This window comes from Cydia amplana, chromosome 14, assembly GCF_948474715.1.
Source record: "Cydia amplana chromosome 14, ilCydAmpl1.1, whole genome shotgun sequence".
Classification (NCBI taxonomy): Eukaryota; Metazoa; Arthropoda; class Insecta; order Lepidoptera; family Tortricidae; genus Cydia; species Cydia amplana.
The window spans coordinates 17,368,577-17,391,247 of NC_086082.1; the positions used below are offsets into that span (position 1 = coordinate 17,368,577).

Genomic DNA, 22,671 nt, shown 5'->3' on the forward strand with positions numbered 1-22,671 from the left:
GGAGGGGGGAGGGAGAACTTGGCCCTACCCACTAAACCCACTCCGGCGTTTCACCCTTTCTTTCGTGAGGGCGCACTGGGATCGAGAACATTCCACCACTGCGCCCTCCGGCAGCCCCAGCTAATCGCCAGGGCACCATGATGTGACCTGAAAATTGGGAAGTCCAGTAACAGAATTCCTTTACGTGCACCGATTCCATCTGAAATCTCAGCATGCTGACTTTAAATATTGTGGTTCCGAATTTTTTTTAATTCGTGCGTAAAACCTTTCTGTCTCAGCTTGAGCAATTGCTTTCGTATGTCCGACAATTTTTAGAAATGTTTATAAGATGCAGAGCCACGGCGAATTTCGAGGTCTAGATCCTACCACAGTACAGCTCACTAAACCACTCAATAACTGTGGAACTATGTGGAAAATTCTCGTCTCACAATAAATATGGCGATTTATTGTGGTTTGAGACGAGAATTTTCTGTTTTTCGATGATAACTTTTTAGGGTGTTAACTAAGAATCGTAAAATTTCTGAGGAAAAGTCCTGAGCAGATTGCCATTTCCCAAGATCCTTACTACTTATAAATTTGATGGACTTCATTTCATTTCATTAATTTTTTTCCTGTTTTGTTCTGATTTTTGTACACTACTTACTACTACTACTACTTTTTTATATTAGGACAATAAAATGGCATGAAGTATGGCGTTGTTCCACAGTGCCTTGGTAGCCCTATCGATGAATTATGCCATCCGTTATGTTGCGATCCATTCATGACATAGCTACGCCGGACCCGGACCTATCGTTGTGATTCCGATCGCTTCGGCGCAGAGTCGAACGGACGGCGGACTGGGTATAAGAGAACAATTCCAATTTCAAAAACCTTAACCCGTTTAGATACGTCATCCATTCGTATGCATACCTATTATTGCGGACGAGATGTATTGTTATTGTATCGATACCTAAATATTTTTTTCATTTCGTTTGTCGATGTACTTCGTCTAGGCCCCCTGCCGACCTAGCCAAGGTGACAATCGCTATCGCTACGACAACGAAACGGTTTGTGTCTCTCTATCACTCTTCTATATTGCTATATATAGTGCGACAGTGACAGTTGCGTTTCGATCGCTACGGAGCGTAAGCGATGGGCATGTTGGCTACGCTGCCAGGACCATAAGAGCTATCGATTTGACCGCCATTTCAATAAAAGATTCCAGTAGACTGGTCATTTCTGTATCCATTGGGAACCCTCCGGAAGGTCGAATCATAAAAGTTGACATGTCGATATTGAGAGAGATGGCCGTGGGCTTATTGCTGTCATATATTTTGTTTCGGAATTAATGTGGACCTAACAGGGGCAGTAACGGACATATTTCATGTCTGGGATAGGTTTTGGATCGTGATTTTAATGCTAGATATATAATCTAACAACGGATGTGCTTCAAAATGATTTAAAATCTAAAGGGAAAGGAAGGGGTAAAGGGAAGGGGGTCCTAAAGTGTTTTTTGCGTCGATAGCAAGATTCAAAATATTATTTATTCTAGTAGGCTTAGCAACAAGCACTTTCATGTCTGGGCTGTGATATATTAGAATTAGAATTTTAGGTTTTTTGACATTCCTAATTTGTACATTGACATTGCATGTTTAAGGTAGGGAGCTAGGGAGCTAAATAGGAGAAGAGTATACCCATAGTTCTTGGGCTTTTATTTGTAAAAGGCTGTTTGTTTTCTAAATAAAAAAAAAAAAAAAAAAATAGTTATCCGTATTGATAACCGTATGAAAAACACATTCTCTTCATATGTAATATCTAAATAATCATTAATCAAATAATACCTACAAATTGGCAAAATACGAAAACAGAAAAGTACACTCTAAATGTTTAAGCATTCATTCAGTCTAAGGATGTGACCATTTTAACGTCATTAAAGATATAAACATGAAGGGATAATAGCCTTAATCTACGTGTAAACAGCAACACTCCTAACTGTACATCAGTGGACCTTATCACAAAAGGCATAAGGTCCACCGATGTACAGTTAGGTAACAGTGTGGGCGATGGTACAAACCTTTTTATCCGCAACATTAAAAAGGCCGCAATTTAATCTGTAAGGTTTAATGTTTGCGTTAATATTACGGCCATGTTCGCAATCGCTCGCTCGTAGGTACAGTCCGACAACAAGTAAGAGTAGATGAAGCTGGAGGTCCCGGGTTCGAAGTTCGAAGCCTGGTAAGGGCAATTTTTTGTGTGTAGAATTGGTATTTGTCCCTGAGTCATGAAACTGGCCTGTACCACTACCACCAGTTTGACACTGACATAAACGCCATCGAGGACGTAATTTACTTTTTATGCATCTCGCTCGTACTCGCATATAAGGGCAAGCGAGATGCATAGAAAGTAAATTACATTCTCGAAAGCGTTTACGTCAGTTTTGACACTGTCAATGACTTACTTATACTTTACTTATAATTTTAATAAACGTGAAAAATTTGATCTCGATACCATCTCAATACGATAGGTTCGAATATGTTAGTGTCAAAAGTGACGTTTTTGTTTTGTTTTTGAATAATGTACCTAAAAGTACGTATGTATGTGAGTGTGTTGTGTGTATAGTCTATGTACTTATCTACTTATAGGTAAGGTGGGTTCGGGTTGGGTACAGGTACTTTTGAAACTAAATACCTATAAAAAGTTACGATTTAAAAAAATCTTCTTTATCCAAGGCGTTATTTGCGATTGTTACGTATATTTAACCGCCTAATAGCCTTAAAACACTCCCCCCCCCCCCCCCCCTCTACCCTTCAACGGAATGGAAGGAATTCAAATCACAGCGTCCGGGCTATGGAAAAAAAAGCGAAATTTAAATGGTGACATTCTGTTGTGAAGGGTTCCGCCGACAAAGTTGTGTTGTGAAATGATGATTTAATTAGAATCAGATCTGAGAAATGAAAATATCAACTGCTGCATTGTTGGACAAATTTAGAGGAACGCATAAAAAAGTTTAATTGGGTACTTACTCGTTTTGAAATTACTTTAGATGCTGTAATCCAGTAATTAAACCTTTTTTTTGCGTTCCTCTGAATTGGTCCATGTGTATATGTCGTAGTCAGATCGTATAATCCGCCGTATTACATTACGGCTAGCCGTTTTCAAAAACAGGGGCGTTTTGAAATGCGGCGGTTCGACGATTAGCCGAATTGTCATTGCGTTATTTGCGATACGTTCTTCAATAAGGCGGCCTACGTTTAGCCGCATCGTATCTACTATTTAGATTGTAGAGTGACCAGTTCTTTTGGTCGAAACGTTTGCAATTTAATTTATTTTTACCATGGTCCCACCGCACTACATGTGTTTCCTTTCCAAAACATTTCCTTCACAACTTAAATAGACGGAGCCCCGCTTTGCGGCCTTTGCGGGCTCCTATTTCTGGGCGGTTTGCCCTTCGGGCATCTGAAGCTACCTAACGAACCTTCGCTTCGTGGGGCGTCTAGTTAAGTTGCGAAGGAAATGTTTTTTGAACAGAAACAGTCCGACGAACTCCAGATTTGATGGGCACCCCAGCGTTTTTCATAGTTTGTTGTTGTTATGCCAACGCCACGAGTGTTAAAAATGGGAACTAAAAACTGTCAAAGCGGCCGCTAATGACTCGCTGTATTACATTACGGCTAGCCGTGTTGAAGAACGTATGGCGCCGAATACATTCCGGCGGATTCTCATTCAGCCGCATTCAATCCGGCTAATCGTTAAACCGCCGCATTTCAAAACGCCCCTGTTTTTGAAAACGGCTAGCCGTAGGTAATGTAATACGGCGGATTATACGATCCGACTGCAACATATATAAGACTTTAAACCTTCGTCTTAAGACACGGTAGATATTTTATACGCAAGGAGAAGTAATAACATTTAAGATAAAAGCTTGACTCAAATCCTCTGCTCGAACCTACTAATGAGTTAATTTCTTATAAAAAATATAGTAGGTACGAAATATTAGATGATATTTACTTACCAATCGATTGTTGGTGAAGGAAAACATCGCGAGGAAACCTTTTTTTTTCGTCTATTTTTATATGTAGGTAAGTAAGTAGTTTGCATTGTGAGGAATCCGGACTGATCCCAATACGTTATTACAATAGTTTCTCCTCTGAGTGAGAAGGTCAAATGGCAATCGTTTTCTTAAAAACTATAGTGTTTGGGCCAATTCTTTTTAAGTTTAGGCAGCCGAGCGGACCTGATGAAAAGGCTTGTTTTGAAATCTATTTTTTTTTAAATTAAGGATCTCCAAAAAAATGTTAGTAATGGCGGGCATTAGGCGTAATTGTAGAGTAAGCGCCGCGAATGTTCCTCGCGCGCCATTTCCCTCGGAAGGGCCCGACACGACAATGAGGCTCGGCTCTTGCTTTACGAGGCTTCCGGGTTCCAGCTCATTTGAAAAGGCAAAGAAATATACATTCATTCAGCAGCCAACACATATATAAATAAGAGTACTGATGTAAACATGTCTTCTACAATTTTCCAACATTACCAATCCTAGATTTTTTCTATCGCTCAGCGCAGCCCTTTCTATTATTGGTTCTTAACAAACAGATACACCTTTACGCACCTCCTTTGGTTTGGTGACACGCATACACCTTTGATGGAGGAAACGCGCAGCCCTAGTTAACGAAATGTCAGCTGACAGATTCATATCCATAACCGTTTTATAACAAGAATATAAAGTTCGAATCGTCCTCCAGGTATAGGTTATAGGGTATATTCTGGTAAGAAGTTTACTTGTGCCAACATTGGCAGAACTCGTACAAAAGTCTTTCATCAATCAATCAACAATTCTTCTGGCGTGTGAACGTCAATTACTTAACTCCTATACCTACTAATTTGATAAGAAAGGGAAACAAAGCTGAAGTTCTGTTGTGGTAGGGTTGAGAGCCTTTGTATCGGCAAAGTTAATTTGATAAGTTTTGATGGCCTGACACGAGATTCGTGGATGTTGGTAATGGTATCCCCTTTGGCAGCTCAGTTTGTGATGAATGGAGCGATGTTTAATGTAAGCTACAATTCCAAATTGTAACTCGCGAAGATTTAGGTTCTAATTTTCTGTTCCCATAAGATGTTATTAGCATCAGTTAAAATCTTCCAATAGTACATATAAACTTCATTCACTTTAATAGAGTTTACTGTACCCCTAGTGTAAATTTCATTACACAGCGTGTCATTTTGTATTCCATTTTGATGAAACTTAACGCAAACGCGTACGTCCGTCACGCTATCTAATGAAATTTACACTAGGGCAGTGGTTCCTAACCTGGGGGTAATTATTACCCCCGTGGGGGTAAAACTGGTATTTTACGGGGGTAATAAGCTAACCTAATATAACAATACAACAAACGTACACGTTTTATTTTTTATTACCATTGGGAAGAGGGGTAAAATCAGGTTCCCTAGTTAGTCATAGGGGTGACCGGACTGAAAAGGTTAGGAACCACTGCACTAGGGGTTCTGAGTTCAAGTGGTTCAAGTAAAAGTTCAGTCATTGCTGTGACTTTAACCATTCTGTTTAGAAAATAGAATATGTATTTATTAACCCTTAACACGGCAAGACATGAAATAATGTATCCACCTATCTCATGGAATGTTTTTAGGGATAGTAATGAGTTAAAAAGTACTATAATTTAGGAAAAAAAAAATTAAAAAATCTGAAAGTAGGGTTTTTAGGACGTCCGTTAAAACGGACATTGCCATGAACCTTATAGATTGGTTGCTCCCAAGTTGTCCTAAAAAACGGACAACGCTGTCATACAGTTTCAGAAAATTAAAATAAATAAAGTATTACAGGGCAAGAAAATTGTAAATTCTTTAAATAACACACTAGTAAATGTTTTGAAACAACGTTTAATTACAATATCAAATAGAAAAAACTTATGTGAAATATAATAATACTATATTTACTTCCAGTGTTAATGTATAGAATGACCCACATACCGAAATATTAAACTAAAACTATAAATGTCAAGGCTACATATACATGCAAAAAAGGCTCATAAAGCTACGAGGGGTGTTCAAAATATTCTCGGTATGAGAATGAAAACAAACAAGTACGAAAAGTTTGATATTTTTATTTTTCAATATACTCCCCCCCTATGTTCATACACTTAAAAGATCGATCAATTATTTTTTTTAATCCTGCATAAAAATATTTTTTATCTTTGGTGTAAAAATGCTCCTCCACTGCCGCCTTCAATGCTTCATCATCGGAAAATTTATTTCCACGCAGATCCTTTTTAAGATTGGGGAACAAAAAGAAGTCGCTGGGGGCTAAGTCCGGACTATACGGTGGGTGAGTAACAGTTTTAAACCCACATTCAACAATAGCTGCCTTGGCAATATGAGCAGTATGGACGGGGGCGTTGTCATGCAGAAGCATAACACCTTTGCTTAACTTTCCTCGCCTCTTTTCTTTGATTGCATCCTTTAATTGACGTAGAATGTTAGCGTAGTACTGTCCTGTGATATTTACACCTTTTTCTTTATAATCGATCAGTAATACTCCTTCACAATCCCAAAATATCGTGGCCATGACCTTGCCAGCTGAAGGGATGACCTTGAACTTCTTGGGATGAGCTGAACCCTTAATGTGCCACTGCATGGACTCTTGTTTACTCTCTGGGTCATAATGATGAACCCAGGTTTCATCTCCAGTAACTATTATTTGCAGCACCTCATCAGGATTTTCACTGCACAGGTCAATAAAATCGGAACAACAAGCTACACGCATGTCTTTTTGAAGCCGAGTCAGCATTCGCGGAACCCATCTTGCACTTACTTTTGACATATTAAGATGGTCATGGATAATATCATGTACGGTACCAATAGAGAGATTGGTTACTGTGCTATAGATTTTACCTTCACTCGACCATCTTCCAATATAAGTTTTTCCACTTTATCAATATTTTCTTGTGAAGTAGCTACTACAGGCCGGCCAGGTCTAGGGTCGTCTTCAACACTCTCCCTTCCACGTTTAAACTCGCTTGACCACTTTTGAATGGTAGATAAAGAAGGAGCAGACTCACGGTAAACACAATCCATTTCCTCTTTTATGGTTTTTTGATTTTTACCCTGTTTTGTCAAGAATTTTATCACGCATCGATGTTCTAATTTAGTTAACATTGTCAATTCCCACATGATGTTCATGTTTGTTCAGCAATTGCAGAAAAACAAAAGAACATCTCGGTTCGAATTATACTTTTTTTTAATGTCAATGAATAAACCTTAGCGGCCAGTAACGAAAGAAATTTTAGAAGAGGTCGTAAGATACCAATACCGAGAATATTTTGAACGCCCCTCGTAGTTACAATTACAATTATTTTAAGTAACATTGCTATACTAAAATGACCACACGACCACACCATTTAACACTATGATCTCACAGTTCTATGTCTTGCTTTCAAGAATGCTTGCTTGTTTCCTTATCACACGGACTATCTGGATTATCTGGAACCTAAGCTAGTGGTAGAGAAAAGCTGTCGTTCCTGTTAAACTTTAGATGTTTTTCAGTCTCAATGGCATCTTGAAACATTCTGGGATTATATCGCTCCTCCTTGGCAAGAATCAGAGGCTTATGCATGTCATTCTCCCAGACTGCAGACTTTGGTTGGCGGTCCTTGACATATATGATCCTGTACCCAAGTAGAAATGCTTTCGTCTCCTTCCCATCCTTTACTACGTCTTCCCCACATACAACTCGATTCAAATTTAGGTATTTACTCTCCTGAATTTTGTAGGGATTACATTTTACAGGCCTCAGGAATTGGAACATCTTCTTCCTCGATTTGAAATAGGTTTTAACCGTAGCACATTTCAAGACGTGCCAATCATTTGGATACTGAAGCGAATTATGCGTTTGCTGACGTGGAATTAAATTTTGTAGATGGAGTACTAGGGGACAGGTCGTGTTCAGATCGAGTCATTATATTATTAACAAAGTTTTTCATACAAGGACGTTTGACTTCGAAATCATCTATAAGTACAAATTCACGTTGTGGTGCACTAAACTTTAATAGCATGGCAATAAGAATAATAGTACGCGTCTTCGTAAATGAACCGATCTATATTTGTCCATCATATCTGACATCTCCGGAGAAAGTGACTTGGCTGAAAGAGAGTCGGATTGGGGCAAGCTACGCACAAGCTGTCTCTAGAAGTAAAATTTCGTCATCGTCGTTTTTTTATTATCTCACTCCTCTGAGTCAGGTGGTGGAACCTCCTAAAACTAAAATACAATAAAATGTATATGGATACTTATTTATCACATAATCCCAACGCAACGCCAGCCTATAAAATCACAATAAATGAAAAAAAGTATATAACCTAAGTATGGCATTGTCCGTTTTCTGTCACAATCGTGTCTGCGCACAAGGCGGCACGGTCCGTTTTTTAGGACGTGCATGCATGGTACTTTGTTACCAGTACTATCGACAATGTCACAAAAATGGGACAAGATTTATTTCACAATTTTTGACTTATAATTAATTTATGATGTAATGAACTTTATATATAATAACAATACTTAACTCATCTAGTAAGAATATCAACACAAAGAAAGCACTTTAGCTTGTTACTTTATATTCTATGACGTCAGGAACAGAGTCCATCGCAAATTCATCAAATTGTATATTTTAATTGCCGCTTGCGCATAAACCGAATGTTGCCTGATATTGCCATAAGCTAGAAAAAAAAGTACAATTCTTGCACTTTCTTCAACGTACTTCCTTTTCTAGCCCGCACATAGTGTTTAAACTTGGCGCCGCAATTAGTACCTGTACTAAAAAAGGGACATAAACGTTTTAAGGGTTAAGGGCACAAAGCTGGAGCTACGTACACGCTTGACGCCCCCTAAAGGATGACTCACGTTAGACCGGGCCGTGTCCGGGCCGGAGCTTCCGGAGCTTCGTTTTCTATGGAAAGCATCACGTGATCATCTGTCATAGAAAAGTAAGCGCCGGAAGCTCCGGCCCGGACACGGCCCGGTCGGCTCGGTCTAACGTGAGTCATCCTTAATCCTTAGTCATCTCTGGAAGTTAAACGCCACATTGCTGGAACCATGTTTTATAATTGAGTGATAAATGAAGTTCTTAACTACTTACAAATGAACTAGAATAGCTTTACCGCACGCGGAATTCGTGTAGCTCGGTCCCTGTAGAACTAAATTGGAAACAACTCGCAACAAAGAAAATTAATCAGCGACGAGTTCTATTTCTCTCGAGTTTATACAGTACACATTCCCATTTATAAAGCTAACGAGGGGGAGTCAAATTCTGAAACCTTCCAACTTAACAACGTGATCTCGAGGGCCATGCCCCATGCCGCGCCTAATGGCTATGGTTTAAAACGTGGGATAGCATTAATCAACCATGTTTAATTGTAAGAAGTTGGTTTTTGAACGCAAGGCTTAATGATGTGGATGCTTAACGCACGTTAGCAGAAATACACGTTGAATACCAGGGGCCTGTTACTCAAAAGCTTGTAACTTGTAATACAAGTGGAAGTCCCTTTCAAACAAAAGCTGGCAAAAATGACATCCGCTTGTATTACAAAGTTACAAGCTTTTGAGAAACGGGCCCCAGATACAAACAAAATTTTATCTCTAGTCTAGGGTACTAATTTCGGTTGCCGTTTGTTTGGTAAGCGTCTTGAATAGCACCCTTTGTCGACGGGGACTATAACTGGCAAATAGTGAATCTTATCTCGTTGCATTAAGGTTTACAAATCGCCAAACAATGATGACCAAGATGTGCGCTGAGGGATAGTCAACACCAATCAACTGTGTTTAAACAATTTGCAACTGGTTCTCTGAAACGAGGTTGTGGGTTCCAATCCTAGCTTTGAACCAATGAAATTCTTGGAAGTTATGTTCAAATTATCCTTTGATATTTACTCGCTCTTCGAAGGAGTACATTGTAGGGAAACCACACTAATTTCGATAAGCCATTGTTCTAAAAGATTACTCACGTTAGACCGGGTCGTGACCGGGCCGTGTCGCTCCGACCGGCTTGGTGTTACATGGTGGTCGTTAATAAACAACAGAGACATCGGTTTTCGTTTGGACACCTACTTTTTTCCGTATTTAATAATTTCATAATAAATCCAGAAATGTTTGACCTATTTTGATCTGCGCTACGCAACCCAATTATTAAAACAGCCGATACAAACGTCTCACTGCTAAAGAAAATAAGCAAACGAACGATACGAGAAAATACACAGTTGCCAGGCGTCAGGCCATCAAAACTTTTATCAAATGAACATTGTCGATACAAGGGCCTGAGCCCTGCAATAACTTGGGCTTTGCTTCCCTTTCTTGGGAAAGAGTTTATTAATTGATCCGGTTCGTCAGTTTTGTCACTTTTGTCAGCCACAGTACTTAGAATAGAATACAGACAGTATAGTTCAAAAGTAACATAAGCCAGTAGTTCAACTAAATCATGAAGTAGTAAAGTACGTCAAGTGTAAAAATGTGGGTGCATAATAACTTAACACTCATAAATATGTCCCGCAGTTCTTAATTCACTGACATAAGAGCTATGGGACATATTTAATAGGTAGTAATAACAGTTTTGAACTTTTGAATGATTCAGGGTTAGTACCTAGGTACAAACAAAACACGGGTACTTACGGATACAAAAGGCAATCACAGTTCATATCCCGGTCGATATAAGTCTAATAGGTAATAATGATGTGTGCACCCGTAGTTACACTTGACTGAACTGTCCTACTTATAGGCATTTAAGTTCATTCGTTGTGGTTTAGTTCTGAGAAATACATATTACCTAACATACCGTAAAATGGAGTGAGTAGGGGCAAAACTGACATTCAAACCTCGATAACATTTTATTTTTACATAAGTATGCAAACTGAATGGTGTGTATAATAAGTGTTCCGGACGTTTGTATATTCGTTTTTATTTTATTTTAGTTTTTATTTTATAAATGGAACTATTTCATAACTTTAGGCCCCAGTACAGAATGGGCCATCGAACGCAGCCATACGGTAGAATGAGATAGCAATATCACTTGCTCCCTCTAACGCATAAATGCGTCCCTTGGAGTGGCCGGCGCTGGCCCATTGTGTACTGGGGCCTTTTGACGATAAACAGGAAATCCCACCTCACCCCGTAGTCCCTCGTAATTGGGGTGAGATGGAATTTCATACAACGGTGATTTTGTCTGCCTGCCTGCCTGCCTGCCTGCCTGTCTGTCTGTCTGTCTGTCTGTCTGTCTGTCTGTCTGTCTGTTTTTAGGGTTCCGTACCCAAGGGGTAAAAAAACGGGACCCTATTACTAAGACTCCGCTGTCCGTCCGTCCGTCTGTCACCAGGCTGTATCTCACGAACCGTGATAGCTTAGACAGTTGAAATTTTCACAGATGATGTATTTCTGTTGCCGCTATAACAACAAATACTAAAAACAGAATAAAATAAAGATTTGAGTGGGGCCTCCCATACAACAAGCGTGATTTTTGACCGAAGTTAAGCAATGTCGGGCGGGGTCAGTACTTGGATGGGTGACCGTTTTTTTGCTTATTTTTTTGCTTGTTTTGCCTTATTTTTTGTTGATGGTGCGGAACCCTCCGTGCGCGAGTCGGACTCGCACTTGGCCGGTTTTTTTTCATCAAGCCCATACGTGTGGGGTTATGGGGTATCTATGGATAGGTATTTTTCTAAACTGAATAGTTTGCGCGTGAGACACTTCCAAAGTGGTAAAATGTGTCGTCGTCCCCCTGTAACTTCTAACAGAAGAGAATGATAAAACTAAAAAAAAATATATGATGTACATTACCATGCAAACTTCCACCGAAAATTGGTTTGAACGACATCTAGTAAGCAGGTTTTTTTTAATACGTCATAAATCCCCTAAATACGGAACCCTTCATGGGCGAGTCCGACTCGCACTTGGCCGCTTTTGTACCTCGACTTATTACCGAGTTTCCGACTTGCCTCGCCCGAGGCAAACTGACTGCCATGTTTCCCACCCCATGCTTATTCTGTTATCTCCCTTTCTTTTTAGGTGAATTGTTTTAAGAATTATGAGTTTCCGACGAAATTGGAAGGATAAACCCCTATATAAGTACATACTTACATATACTTACCGACATATTTTATAAAGGAATTTATCAAAAAACCTCGATTAAAATTTGTTTGTTTATATAAATAAGCTAAATAGCTTAGCAATAAAGCTAAACATGATTAAAGTTATAAATTAAATTGTATGTAAATGGCATCTGTCACCGTACCCGTATGCTGTTTGAACTAGTTTGAAGAATACTATAAGTAATAAAAGTTATATTCCATATTAGGTCTGAAATACATATGTAATTATGTATATTATACAGATACACCCAACCTAAGTGTAGTGCGAGTAGGGTTGCCAGATGGTCGGGATTCGGCGGGATTCTCCCGATTTTTAGCATGTGTTCCCGATTCCCGACAAAGTGAAAATTGTCCCGAAAAACAGCTTCACGTTATAAAACAATCATTTCAAGTTCCGAACTGTCGTCGAGCGAGCAAGCGACCCGCGTCGAGCCCGTCAGCGCGCGCGCGGGGCGCGCGTGGCGAGATTGGGCAGAGCAGCTGACGCAGTGCCAATAATGTAAAATATCGTTGTTTTTAATACAATTTGATAGGTTTTTTCCCGACTTAAGGCCCAAAATCCCGAAAAATTTATATTTTTTCCCGATAATAGCGGCTTTCGATCTGGCAAATGGGCAACCCTAAATGCGAGGTGGGTAGGTAATATTATGCAAACATTACCCACTTCGCACTACACTTAGGAAAATTTGGAGGTCGAAGGCGCGTGATTTATCTCCACGAACCTTTTTACGGGTCCCTAATGAGGGTCATAATTACCGCCATCCACGGAACCCAATTACCGATTGCCAGAGGGCCTACTGCCAACCACGTTCGACGTGTTGCCTCCCTGCCACACTTACGTACGAATTGACACACAAGTGAACAAGTGCGACAGAGAGGCAACACCTAGTAGGACTAGGACCTCAGATCCACGCTTTGCAATGTACCAAGTTATAATATCACCGATTTTTAGTAGCTCTAATAATCGCAACCTTATGCCAAACAAATAGGACTCATGTTTACTTAGCTTGGGTTTGCGAACCGGAAAATAATGACGACGCGTTTAAGCGATCGACTTTTAAACAACTCCGAAGAAGGGAGATAAATTAAAATAAGTTTTAATACGGTGCGATAAGGTTATTTTTGGAATGTAGCGGCCGTCGGTAGCATTGCGCGTGTGCGGATATTTTGTTTCAAGGAAACGGGCTGTAGGTGTCTGTGTGAGTGAACTAACTCAACGAACATAGATGTACATTCTGTATGTGTGCGTACTTACGTACGGGCGATCACCGATCAGTGTCGGCTGAAACGCCGGTGGGGTTGCAGGTGCCGAAATATTCGCGTCTAAATTGTGTATAAAGTACCGACAGCATGGCAAGTGAGAGAAAACGGAGAAGAATTGTTCCCGCAGAGGTGAGGCATTTTTTTTTGTATTAGATGTTTAGTTTACTTGGCGCAATGACCCAAAATGATTTGTTGTTGAATATTTGGTTAATTAGGTGTCAACCCTTTACCGCATACGAAGCCATATATGGCGGATATGATATTGAACTCTATTGAGAGCTATGAAAGTTCAAATTTCAACAAATATTTTTTATTACATGCAGTAAGGGGTAAATTTAAATAATATTAACCTTTTGAACGCCCCAGACGGCATATGACGTCAACGCAAAATCGTGACAACGACGCCAAAGACGGCATTTGACGTCGATCGTTTTTTGATACTGAAAAACACCCCACTTTTAGTTTGGCATTATTTATTCACAAAACTAAATTTTATCTCCGTGGCGTCAGTGGCACGGCAAATGGACGCGCCGTTTGGCGTTCAAAAGGTTAATAAAAGCTTGTAGAAAAAATGTGTTATTAATAATAGTACTTTGTTGTTTATTACAGGGTCGTGCTATGATCGCTAAAGTTTTCCACTTTCTAAAAGAAGAATATAAGTTCACGGAACTTTATAAAGAACCACATTGTGATTTGTCACATTTGCGCAACATATCCAAGCGCACCGCGGAAGCAACGGGCACAAGTCCAAGAACAGTACAGAAAATATTACAAGAAGAAAGAAACCTTGCCAATGGATCTGCTAAATTTCCAGCGCCACTCAAAAACAGACAAAAAAGACCCGGTAAAGTAGATATCAACGAACGTATAGCTTATACCATACGAAGCTCAATACGTAATTCTTATGTTATACGTAAACGAATACCGACATTAACACATGTGAGACAGACCTTAAATGAACAAATCGGTTACGATGCCTGCCTAGCCACGATTCGTAAGTTATTATTGAAAGTGGGCTACACGTGGACTAAGTCAGACACTGGTAGGAAAGTTTTGATTGAGCGACATGACGTCCAAATGTGCAGATTGCAATATTTGAAAAAAATAACTGAATACCGCTCCCAAGGTCGGCCTATTGTCTATACTGACGAAAGTTACGTCACGACGAAAAATGTTAAGTCTGGCTCACGAGCCGCACACGTAGCCAGGTATGTTTTAGCACACGCGGGAACTTCAGATGGGTTCATTGAGAACGCTTGTTTACTTTACCAAGCTAATACAATTAACGGAGATGAGTATGCAAAGAAGAACTTTGAATTTTACCAAAAATGGCTGGATGAAAAGTTGCTACCAAATTTACCGGATCGTTCTGTGATAGTGTTAGACAACACATCATTCGACAACATTTTCGTGGAGACACTGCCGACGATGCATGCAGATACATCTCAAATGGAAGAATGGCTGTCGTCCAAGAACATACCTTTCGAAAGAAACTTACGCCAAATTGAGTTATACGACTTGATAAAAAAGCACAAAAGCGCATTTACTACATACAAAATCGATACCTACATCGAGAGTAAAGGATTCGAAGTACTGCGTCTGCCTCCGCACCATCCAGAACTCAACGCCATATTGAACATATGGGACACCGTTAAAAACGACATCGTTACTGTCGACTATGATGTAGCTTACACGGAAAAAATTATTCGCCATGGTGTTGAAAAAATAACTGGTGAAACATGGCGCAATACCTGCGACACAGTAATTAAGAAAGAAGAAGAATATTTGGAGTACTTTGACACTGGATTTGAATACATAGCCTGTTTGCAGGACGAGAGTGAGGGAGAAGCGGCATCCGCATCTGAATCTGAAGATTCTCAAGGTGACGTTAGTGAAGCGAGTGACTTTGACGAGTCAACTATTGTCGATGAGTAATTAAATAAATATGTACCTACTTGAATATGACTCTTATTTCATTAATCACATTCCTCCTAAATCCCTTAGGGCCACTTGCACCATTCACTTTTTCATTGGAATTACCATGGTTACCAGTACAATTTGATACTGGTTACTTGCACCATCCCTCTAATCCGGGGTTAACGGATTAACCGGTTAACCCGGATTAGAGGGATGGTGCAAGTGGCGCTTAGTAATTAACCAGCTGCGACCAAAAGGTGCCGAAACAAACTGAGAGACCGCCGTCGAGTCTAGCTAGGTCTTATTAAAATTGGTCTAGTTTAATAATGGAACCTCACGAAAAATAAACACATACGATTGACATTACACAGCACAGGTCAAAATGTATTGCATATTAAATTTAACATTTGTATAAAAAATCAATATATTTAAAGAAAGATACTTAGTACTAACATCTCACAATTGCTCTGATAACTACCTAGCTTAATATTATATGTAGGGACTGATGAAATCTTGAATCTTATATTATCTTTCTCTTCGTCAAAAAGCTGGAAATAGATGATCAAATACTATACAATACACAAACACAAGACAAAAAAAATGAGTAAAAAGTACATGGTAGTTGGTGCCCCAAAATACGTGGACAATTTTTTTTATTAATATTGTTTACTTACACGTATTTTACAAATTATCACTAAAAATTAAAACTACAATCATTTAACTAAAAAAAAACGTATTATTTTCATTATACATATTGTCCTTTAGCTTTGATACGCAAACGTTAAAATTATCAACAATATACTACGTAAAAAGTGAAAAAATGTCGCCGTATTTTGGAGCCACCATATTTAGCTAAGTTTGCTAGCGCTACCTGCGCACCCCAGCACGTGTTTACAGCTTACTACTACACGCGCAAGCCACGCGGTGTTCTGAGATAACACATTCACACGGACATAAATATAATTTGAGCTCTATTGCTCACGGCGTTCAGTTCAAATTAGTTTCGTGTTAGTTACGCTAGCGGTGTTGTCTGCCCGCCAAATGAAATAGTCGGTTCGTAATAACTTGTATAATGTATTGTGGCGACTCTTTATTTTTGCAGTGTAATGTGCCTAGTATATTTTAATTTGAATTGAGCTTGGGTTGGTTTTTTTTGCCATGCACGCTTAACAACTGTGTAGGTAATAACATTATGTATGACATCATATTGACAAATTAATAGTTTGAGCATATAGGTTATTTTACTGTGCGAGAATACGACGGTAAATGAGTTTACAGTACATATGGGGCTACTTTTCCGCACTAGTGCGTAAAATAGCACTTTTCCTGCGTATGTCGAAACTTTAAAGTGCCATATGTACTGTAAAACGTTGTTCGATACACGTGCGAATAGGTAATTCGCAACTCGTGTCGATTTAAAACACTCCCTTCGGTCGTGTTTTAATTTATCGCCACTCGTTTCGAATTTCCTCTTTTTCGCACTTGTATCGAAAATAACTATTTCGATTGTACCTAAATTACCTAAACTAAATATACCTATAAATTGTGCACAAATGGGAAATTAATAGTCTGACGCTTTCAATAAAATTACAAAAAGAATACTTACCTGTCAGTTACTTACCTGCCAGAAAAAAAACAATTAAAATATTAAGAACGTTAGGTTAATCGCGGGAGATTGTAAAGATTGTAATTTAACTATTTGATTGTAAAGATTGTATTTACGGCCGTGTCATAAAAGCCCATTTTAAAACAATCGTTCGTGCCTTTATTATCGTTTTTAAGTGTTAAAACTTAAAACCTTTCTTTTCTTTAAACATACATAATAACACTGATACCAAACAGGTAACGTGGTTGTTTTGTTATCTATCACACTATCTACCCTACTAATGCGCCGTCAAAAACTGGGCACAATATTAAAATATAATATTTATATCCATCCATATATCCGGTCCATATTATCCCGGACGATATACTTAAGTCTAGATTTTTGACTCAGGTTGTAAAACTTAAATCTTCGTTCGTAAACATTTTGGCTCGTAATTTTTAGCATTTCCGCGTTTGAGTTTGAGTATGTATGTACCTACCTACTTATTACCTATTAAATTAAGTATCCTATTATATTATGTAGGTAGTTAAAATGTAAGTAGGTACCATGTAGGTACTTACTTACTTAAATAATTTAAAATGATTCCATTTAAATCTTCCAAATTATTTGATCAAAGGAAAGTTTCGATGAAATCTCATTAATATCATTGATTTAATTGCCTGGGAACTTTCCAAAGGAAGAGGAATCCTTTTATTTAATAAGTGAATTGTTTCTAAACTCAAACCGCGGGGAAATTCCATTTGTGAGTTATCTGTTTCCTATTTACCTATCTTTGTAAATAACAAATAAGATATTGAGCGGCATCGGCATTCTGAATCCCTAGTGTAAAATATACCTATATTTTAGTCGATACCTAGTAGTAGTGTGACGAGCGTTCGCGTTTGGGATTTTTGTATGGGATCTTGAACAGCGCGCCAAGCGGGACGTTTTGGAAACTCCCATACAAAATGACACTTAGGCAAACGCGGAAGTACATACGTCACGTCACGCTATCGAATCAATCGAATGAAATTTATAATAGGAGTAGGTACCTACTTCAGTTACGTTGAGAGCTTACAAAAGTATTTTTAAACAAATATTTTCCCACTCTTTTTACAGAGTTACTTATCAACAAAATATGGAAATTATGAAAAACAAATCGTGTTTTGATATCTCGGATGGCAGCTTCATACTTCCGAAACAAAATAAGGAAAAGATATTTCATAATGTTCTATCACGGTCAAAAGAGCTCGAGTGGAATTCGACTTTCAAAATCTGATCTTGATTAGACATTGATTTGTCTTTATTTGTAGTGAATCTCACACGTACCTATTTTAGCAACCCTTGGCTACATCTTTGCCTATATTGGTACTACGATGTAAATATCTAGCTCATACTGAACAACTTTAGGACGAACGAAGAACTTTGAAATCTGTTTGCTTTATAAATTTGTTTCATGCATGAATTATAAAACAGTTGACTTTTTTCCCGTTTTGGAGTTGCTCCCATAGTATAAGTTATTCAGCATGACTTTTTTAATTCCATCAAACATATTTTGCCATAATAGACCGCGGGCGAGGAGCAAAATATCGTCCGTCATCGCCTCCCGCTTGATACTTTGTCATATGATAGTTTATAAGTATATGCTATCATGAATTAAAAAAATAGTCAGCCGGTTGTATCGCGGTGGAAAGTCCGTCAGATGCATAAACATGTAAAAAATATGCGCCTACCATTTATATCCGCAAATCCGTAAGGCGTTTATTGAAATGCCTGATGAAATCCTACATGCAAAGTTTCATGATTTAGTTATTACTATAATAAAAAGGTACAGTGCTTATTTTTTACATGTTTATGCAAGTAGTTGACAGTTTTTCCACCGCTATACAACCGGCTGACGGTTTTTTTTATTTATAATAACATCTAAACTATCTTCTGACAAAGTATCAAACGGGAGGCGATGACAAAATTTATTTTATTTTTTTACATGTTTCGGTGGCTGCCATTCCTCAACCCACCAACGGAGCAGCAGCTGACGTCCATGAGGGATCATCATACATAGCCGTTAACCAATGATATACGAGTTATCGCCCGGGAGGCGATTGGTCATGGAAATCTGTTCGTGGCTCGCGGTCTATAAGGTTCGGCGGTGTGGAGGGCTGTGATAAAATCGTGACACTCACGGGCACGGCACTGCGATTCCGTATAACTTACCATTACCGTGTTTGAGCAGCTGTATGGCCGATCCTTTCAGGATTCAATATAGCCTGTACTGTTGCTAGCGAGATGTAGACTAAGGGTATCATTCCATTTCTGACCGCAGCTGCACTACTGGTACTGAACGCGTCACTGTTACTGTCAATTTCCATAGTAAAATGAACAGTAGTGCAGCTGCGGTTGGAAATGGACTGACCTTAAATGTCAAATCAGTATCAAATAAATATTATATTTTTTACGACCGAATGCCACCCCATGCCCCAAACCCCATTATTTATTTCCAACTGCACGACACGCACAGATCCAAACGCCGCATCGCATAAAGTGGCGAAGTAACTGCCGAAATGAAAACGCAACGTGATCGTAACTTGCTGAGATTATTTCCTATCATACGCAGGAAAACTGAGCTTTTTTAAGGAAGTAGGGTGACCTCAATTCTTATGAACAGGTCATAACATAATCCCGATTGATAAATGTTGTCAGCGGATTGATTGATTGATTTATTTATTTATTGGTAAAATTGGTTGTTTTACAAGTCAAGATTTCTACATATTTACATAATGAGATTAAAATACTAATATTTACACATTTTTACATTTACAACTAAATCTTAAACTACGTAATTAATTCAACATAAATAATGATATTACAATTTCTTCTTATAACTACTTAAACATTCATTTAATGATAAACAGACAGAAGGTAAACATATCTTCAGAGCAAAATAAAATGGTTCTGCAGTCACCTTCTTACTTCAGTAACTGATGACGATGACGTGGACGCAGCTATACGTTAGACACGATAATTATATTCTATTCTGTATCTTTGTGAGGCGCATAAAACTTCAGCTCGATCACCTGATAATTTCATTTAACTATCCTCCTGAGACCCAGAAGCATTTGTTTTGTTTTTGAATCTTGCAATTCCATATTTAAAATCTATATATTTAGTTAACTCAACTTGTAAAATGTTAAGGCAATGTTGAAGTATAACGCTGGCCATTTTTAGAATCTAGTTTAAATTTTAATATGTCTAGGCCTGTGTTTGTTTTACTTGTCACTCGGCAGCAATTTTCTCATTGTAAACATTATGTCACATGTAATTTTATAATAATATACATTAAATATTTCACTTCTATCCAACTGTGTTTACCATCGACTCCGCATACAAATAATAGGCAATAGTTGGAATGTTAGTTAAGTAGGTATTTATTTATAACATACATAAGTGTTAAAAATCCATTGAAAATGACCGTGTTCATTGCTCTCAAGTTTACCCCTTTAATTGTGTTTTCGCGTGTGCGTAAGTTACGAGTCCCGTCGTAACTCTCGAACATTACGCCCCCGACTACACTTAGCCATCATTTTGGACTGATTGATTCTCGTTAACTATACTTTTATGAAGTTAATGTGACTTAAATTTCGGTAATGCATATCAAGTGGGGTCGACAAATGAGCTCACTGTGTAAGTAATATAATGGTGGCCGATAATATATATTATAGGCATTACGTTACCTTTCTTACATATCCTCCTAAGGCCCAACGAAAAATTGAGTATGTAGTCAGTACGGCCCCTAGTCCTACCAGTAGTACTATTGTTTTATACTCATTCAGACCCAAGTACGAGGGGTGTTCAAAATATTCTCGGTATGAGAATGAAAACAAACAAGTACGAAAAGTTTGATATTTTTATTTTTCAATATACTCCCCCCCTATGTTCATACACTTAAAAGATCGATCAATTATTTTTTTTAATCCCTCGTAAAAATATTTTTTATCTTTCGTGTAAAAATGCTCCTCCACTGCCGCCTTCAATGCTTCATCGTCAGAAAATTTATTTCCACGCAGATCCTTTTTAAGATTGGGGAGCAAAAAGAAGTCGCTGGGGGCTAAGTCCGGACTATACGGTGGGTGAGTAACAGTTTTAAACCCACATTCAACAATAGCTGCCTTGGCAATATGAGCAGTATGGACGGGGGCGTTGTCATGCAGAAGCAGAATACCTTTGGTTAACTTTCCTCGCCTCTTTTCTTTAATTACATTCTTTAATTGACGTAGAATGTTAGCGTAGTACTGTCCTGTGATATTTACACCTTTTTCTTTATAATCGATTAGTAATACTCCTTCACAATCCCAAAATATCGTGGCCATGACCTTGCCAGCTGAAGGGATGACCTTGAACTACTTGGGATGAGCTGAACCCTTAAGCCCTTGCTACACGGTCGCCGACAAGCCCCTCAGACCGTGTGGCCTTGGTTTGGACGGACCGTGTAGACAGTTGTTTCCAACAAAATTTGACCAAAACTGACCAAGGACAGACCAAGGTCAGACGGTTAGAAGGCTTGTCGGCGACCGTGTAGCAAGGGCTTTAATGTGCCACTGCATGGACTCTTGTTTACTCTCTGGGTCATAATGATGAACCCAGGTTTCATCTCCAGTAACTATTCTTTGCAGCACCTCATCAGGATTTTCACCGCACAGGTCAATAAAATCGGAACAACAAGCTACACGCATGTCTTTTTGAAGCCGAGTCAGCATTCGCGGAACCCATCTTGCACTTACTTTTGACATATTAAGATGGTCATGTATAATATCATGTACGGTACCAATAGAGAGATTGGTTACTTGTGCTATAGATTTTACCTTCACTCGACCATCTTCCAATATAAGTTTTTCCACTTTATCAATATTTTCTTGTGAAGTAGCTACTACAGGCCGGCCAGGTCTAGGGTCATCTTCAATACTCTCCCTTCCGCGTTTAAACTCGCTTGACCACTTTTGAATGGTAGATAAAGAAGGAGCAGACTCACGGTAAATACAATCCATTTCCTCTTTTATGGTTTTTTGATTTTTACCCTGTTTTGTCAAGAATTTTATCACGCATCGATGTTCTAATTTAGTTAACATTGTCAATTCGCACATGATGTTCATGTTTGTTCAGCAATTGCAGAAAAACAAAAGACCATCTCGGTTCGAATTATACTTTTTTTTAATGTCAATGAATAAACCTTAGCGGCCAGTAACGAAAGAAATTTTAGAAGAGGTCGTAAGATATCAATACTGAGAATATTTTGAACGCCCCTCGTACTTAGAAGACTAGGGTCCAGCAAAAGAATAAAAGATGACTCGTGCTGAAACGGTCTGGGGCAACAACAAAACGTCTATTTTCTTTGTATAACCATTTTTAGTATTTAAACTAGGTATGTTTCGTAAAAGTTTCATGTCATTTAAGCATGTTGTTTTAAATTGAGAACGTTAATAACTTTCATTGTATGGGACCGGATTTATAGCGGCGGGTTTATGTGACTCTTAAATAGTTTATGGTAAAGAGCCCAAAGGGATGTAAAATTAATGTAGTCTGAACTGATAACGAAATCGCTCGAAGCCAACGATTAACAGTAGGTAATGTAAATACACGCAAATCGCTATACGTGATTTAGCTGTAAGTACATTACATTTATTACCTACTTGCTATTAGTAACCGCAAGCGCAAACATCGTAAACTATTAGATACTGCGCCAACCCTCTTCCTCATCCCCTATCTATAAGCTTCATTACTTCAGCTTCGTA

At 38.6% G+C, this 22,671-nt stretch overlaps 1 protein-coding gene and 2 long non-coding RNA genes across 4 annotated transcripts in view; 1 reads left to right on the top strand and 2 right to left on the bottom strand.

Moving 5' to 3' along the window:
- Positions 1–22,671, bottom strand: part of LOC134654266 (uncharacterized) — a 290,346-nt gene that overhangs the window by 83,114 nt on the left and 184,561 nt on the right. Inside the window, exon 3 of one of the 2 annotated variants that reach the window (XR_010097321.1) lies at positions 11,857–11,883. The exons of the other annotated variant lie outside the window; for it this stretch is intronic. This is a non-coding gene — a long non-coding RNA (uncharacterized LOC134654266). Of the gene's footprint in view, positions 1–11,856; positions 11,884–22,671 lie in introns of those variants that run through there. 2 annotated transcript variants of the gene reach the window in all.
- On the top strand, positions 13,403–15,318 carry LOC134654289 (uncharacterized). The gene is made up of 2 exons (XM_063509756.1): positions 13,403–13,512; positions 13,993–15,318. The coding sequence occupies exons 1-2, from the start codon at positions 13,471–13,473 to the stop codon at positions 15,316–15,318; spliced, it is 1,368 nt and encodes a 455-aa protein (XP_063365826.1). The 5' UTR covers positions 13,403–13,470.
- LOC134653867 (uncharacterized) lies at positions 18,855–19,023 on the bottom strand. The gene is made up of 2 exons (XR_010097291.1): positions 18,956–19,023; positions 18,855–18,917 (listed from the first exon to the last, which is right to left on the bottom strand). It is a non-coding gene; the product is annotated as an uncharacterized LOC134653867 (long non-coding RNA).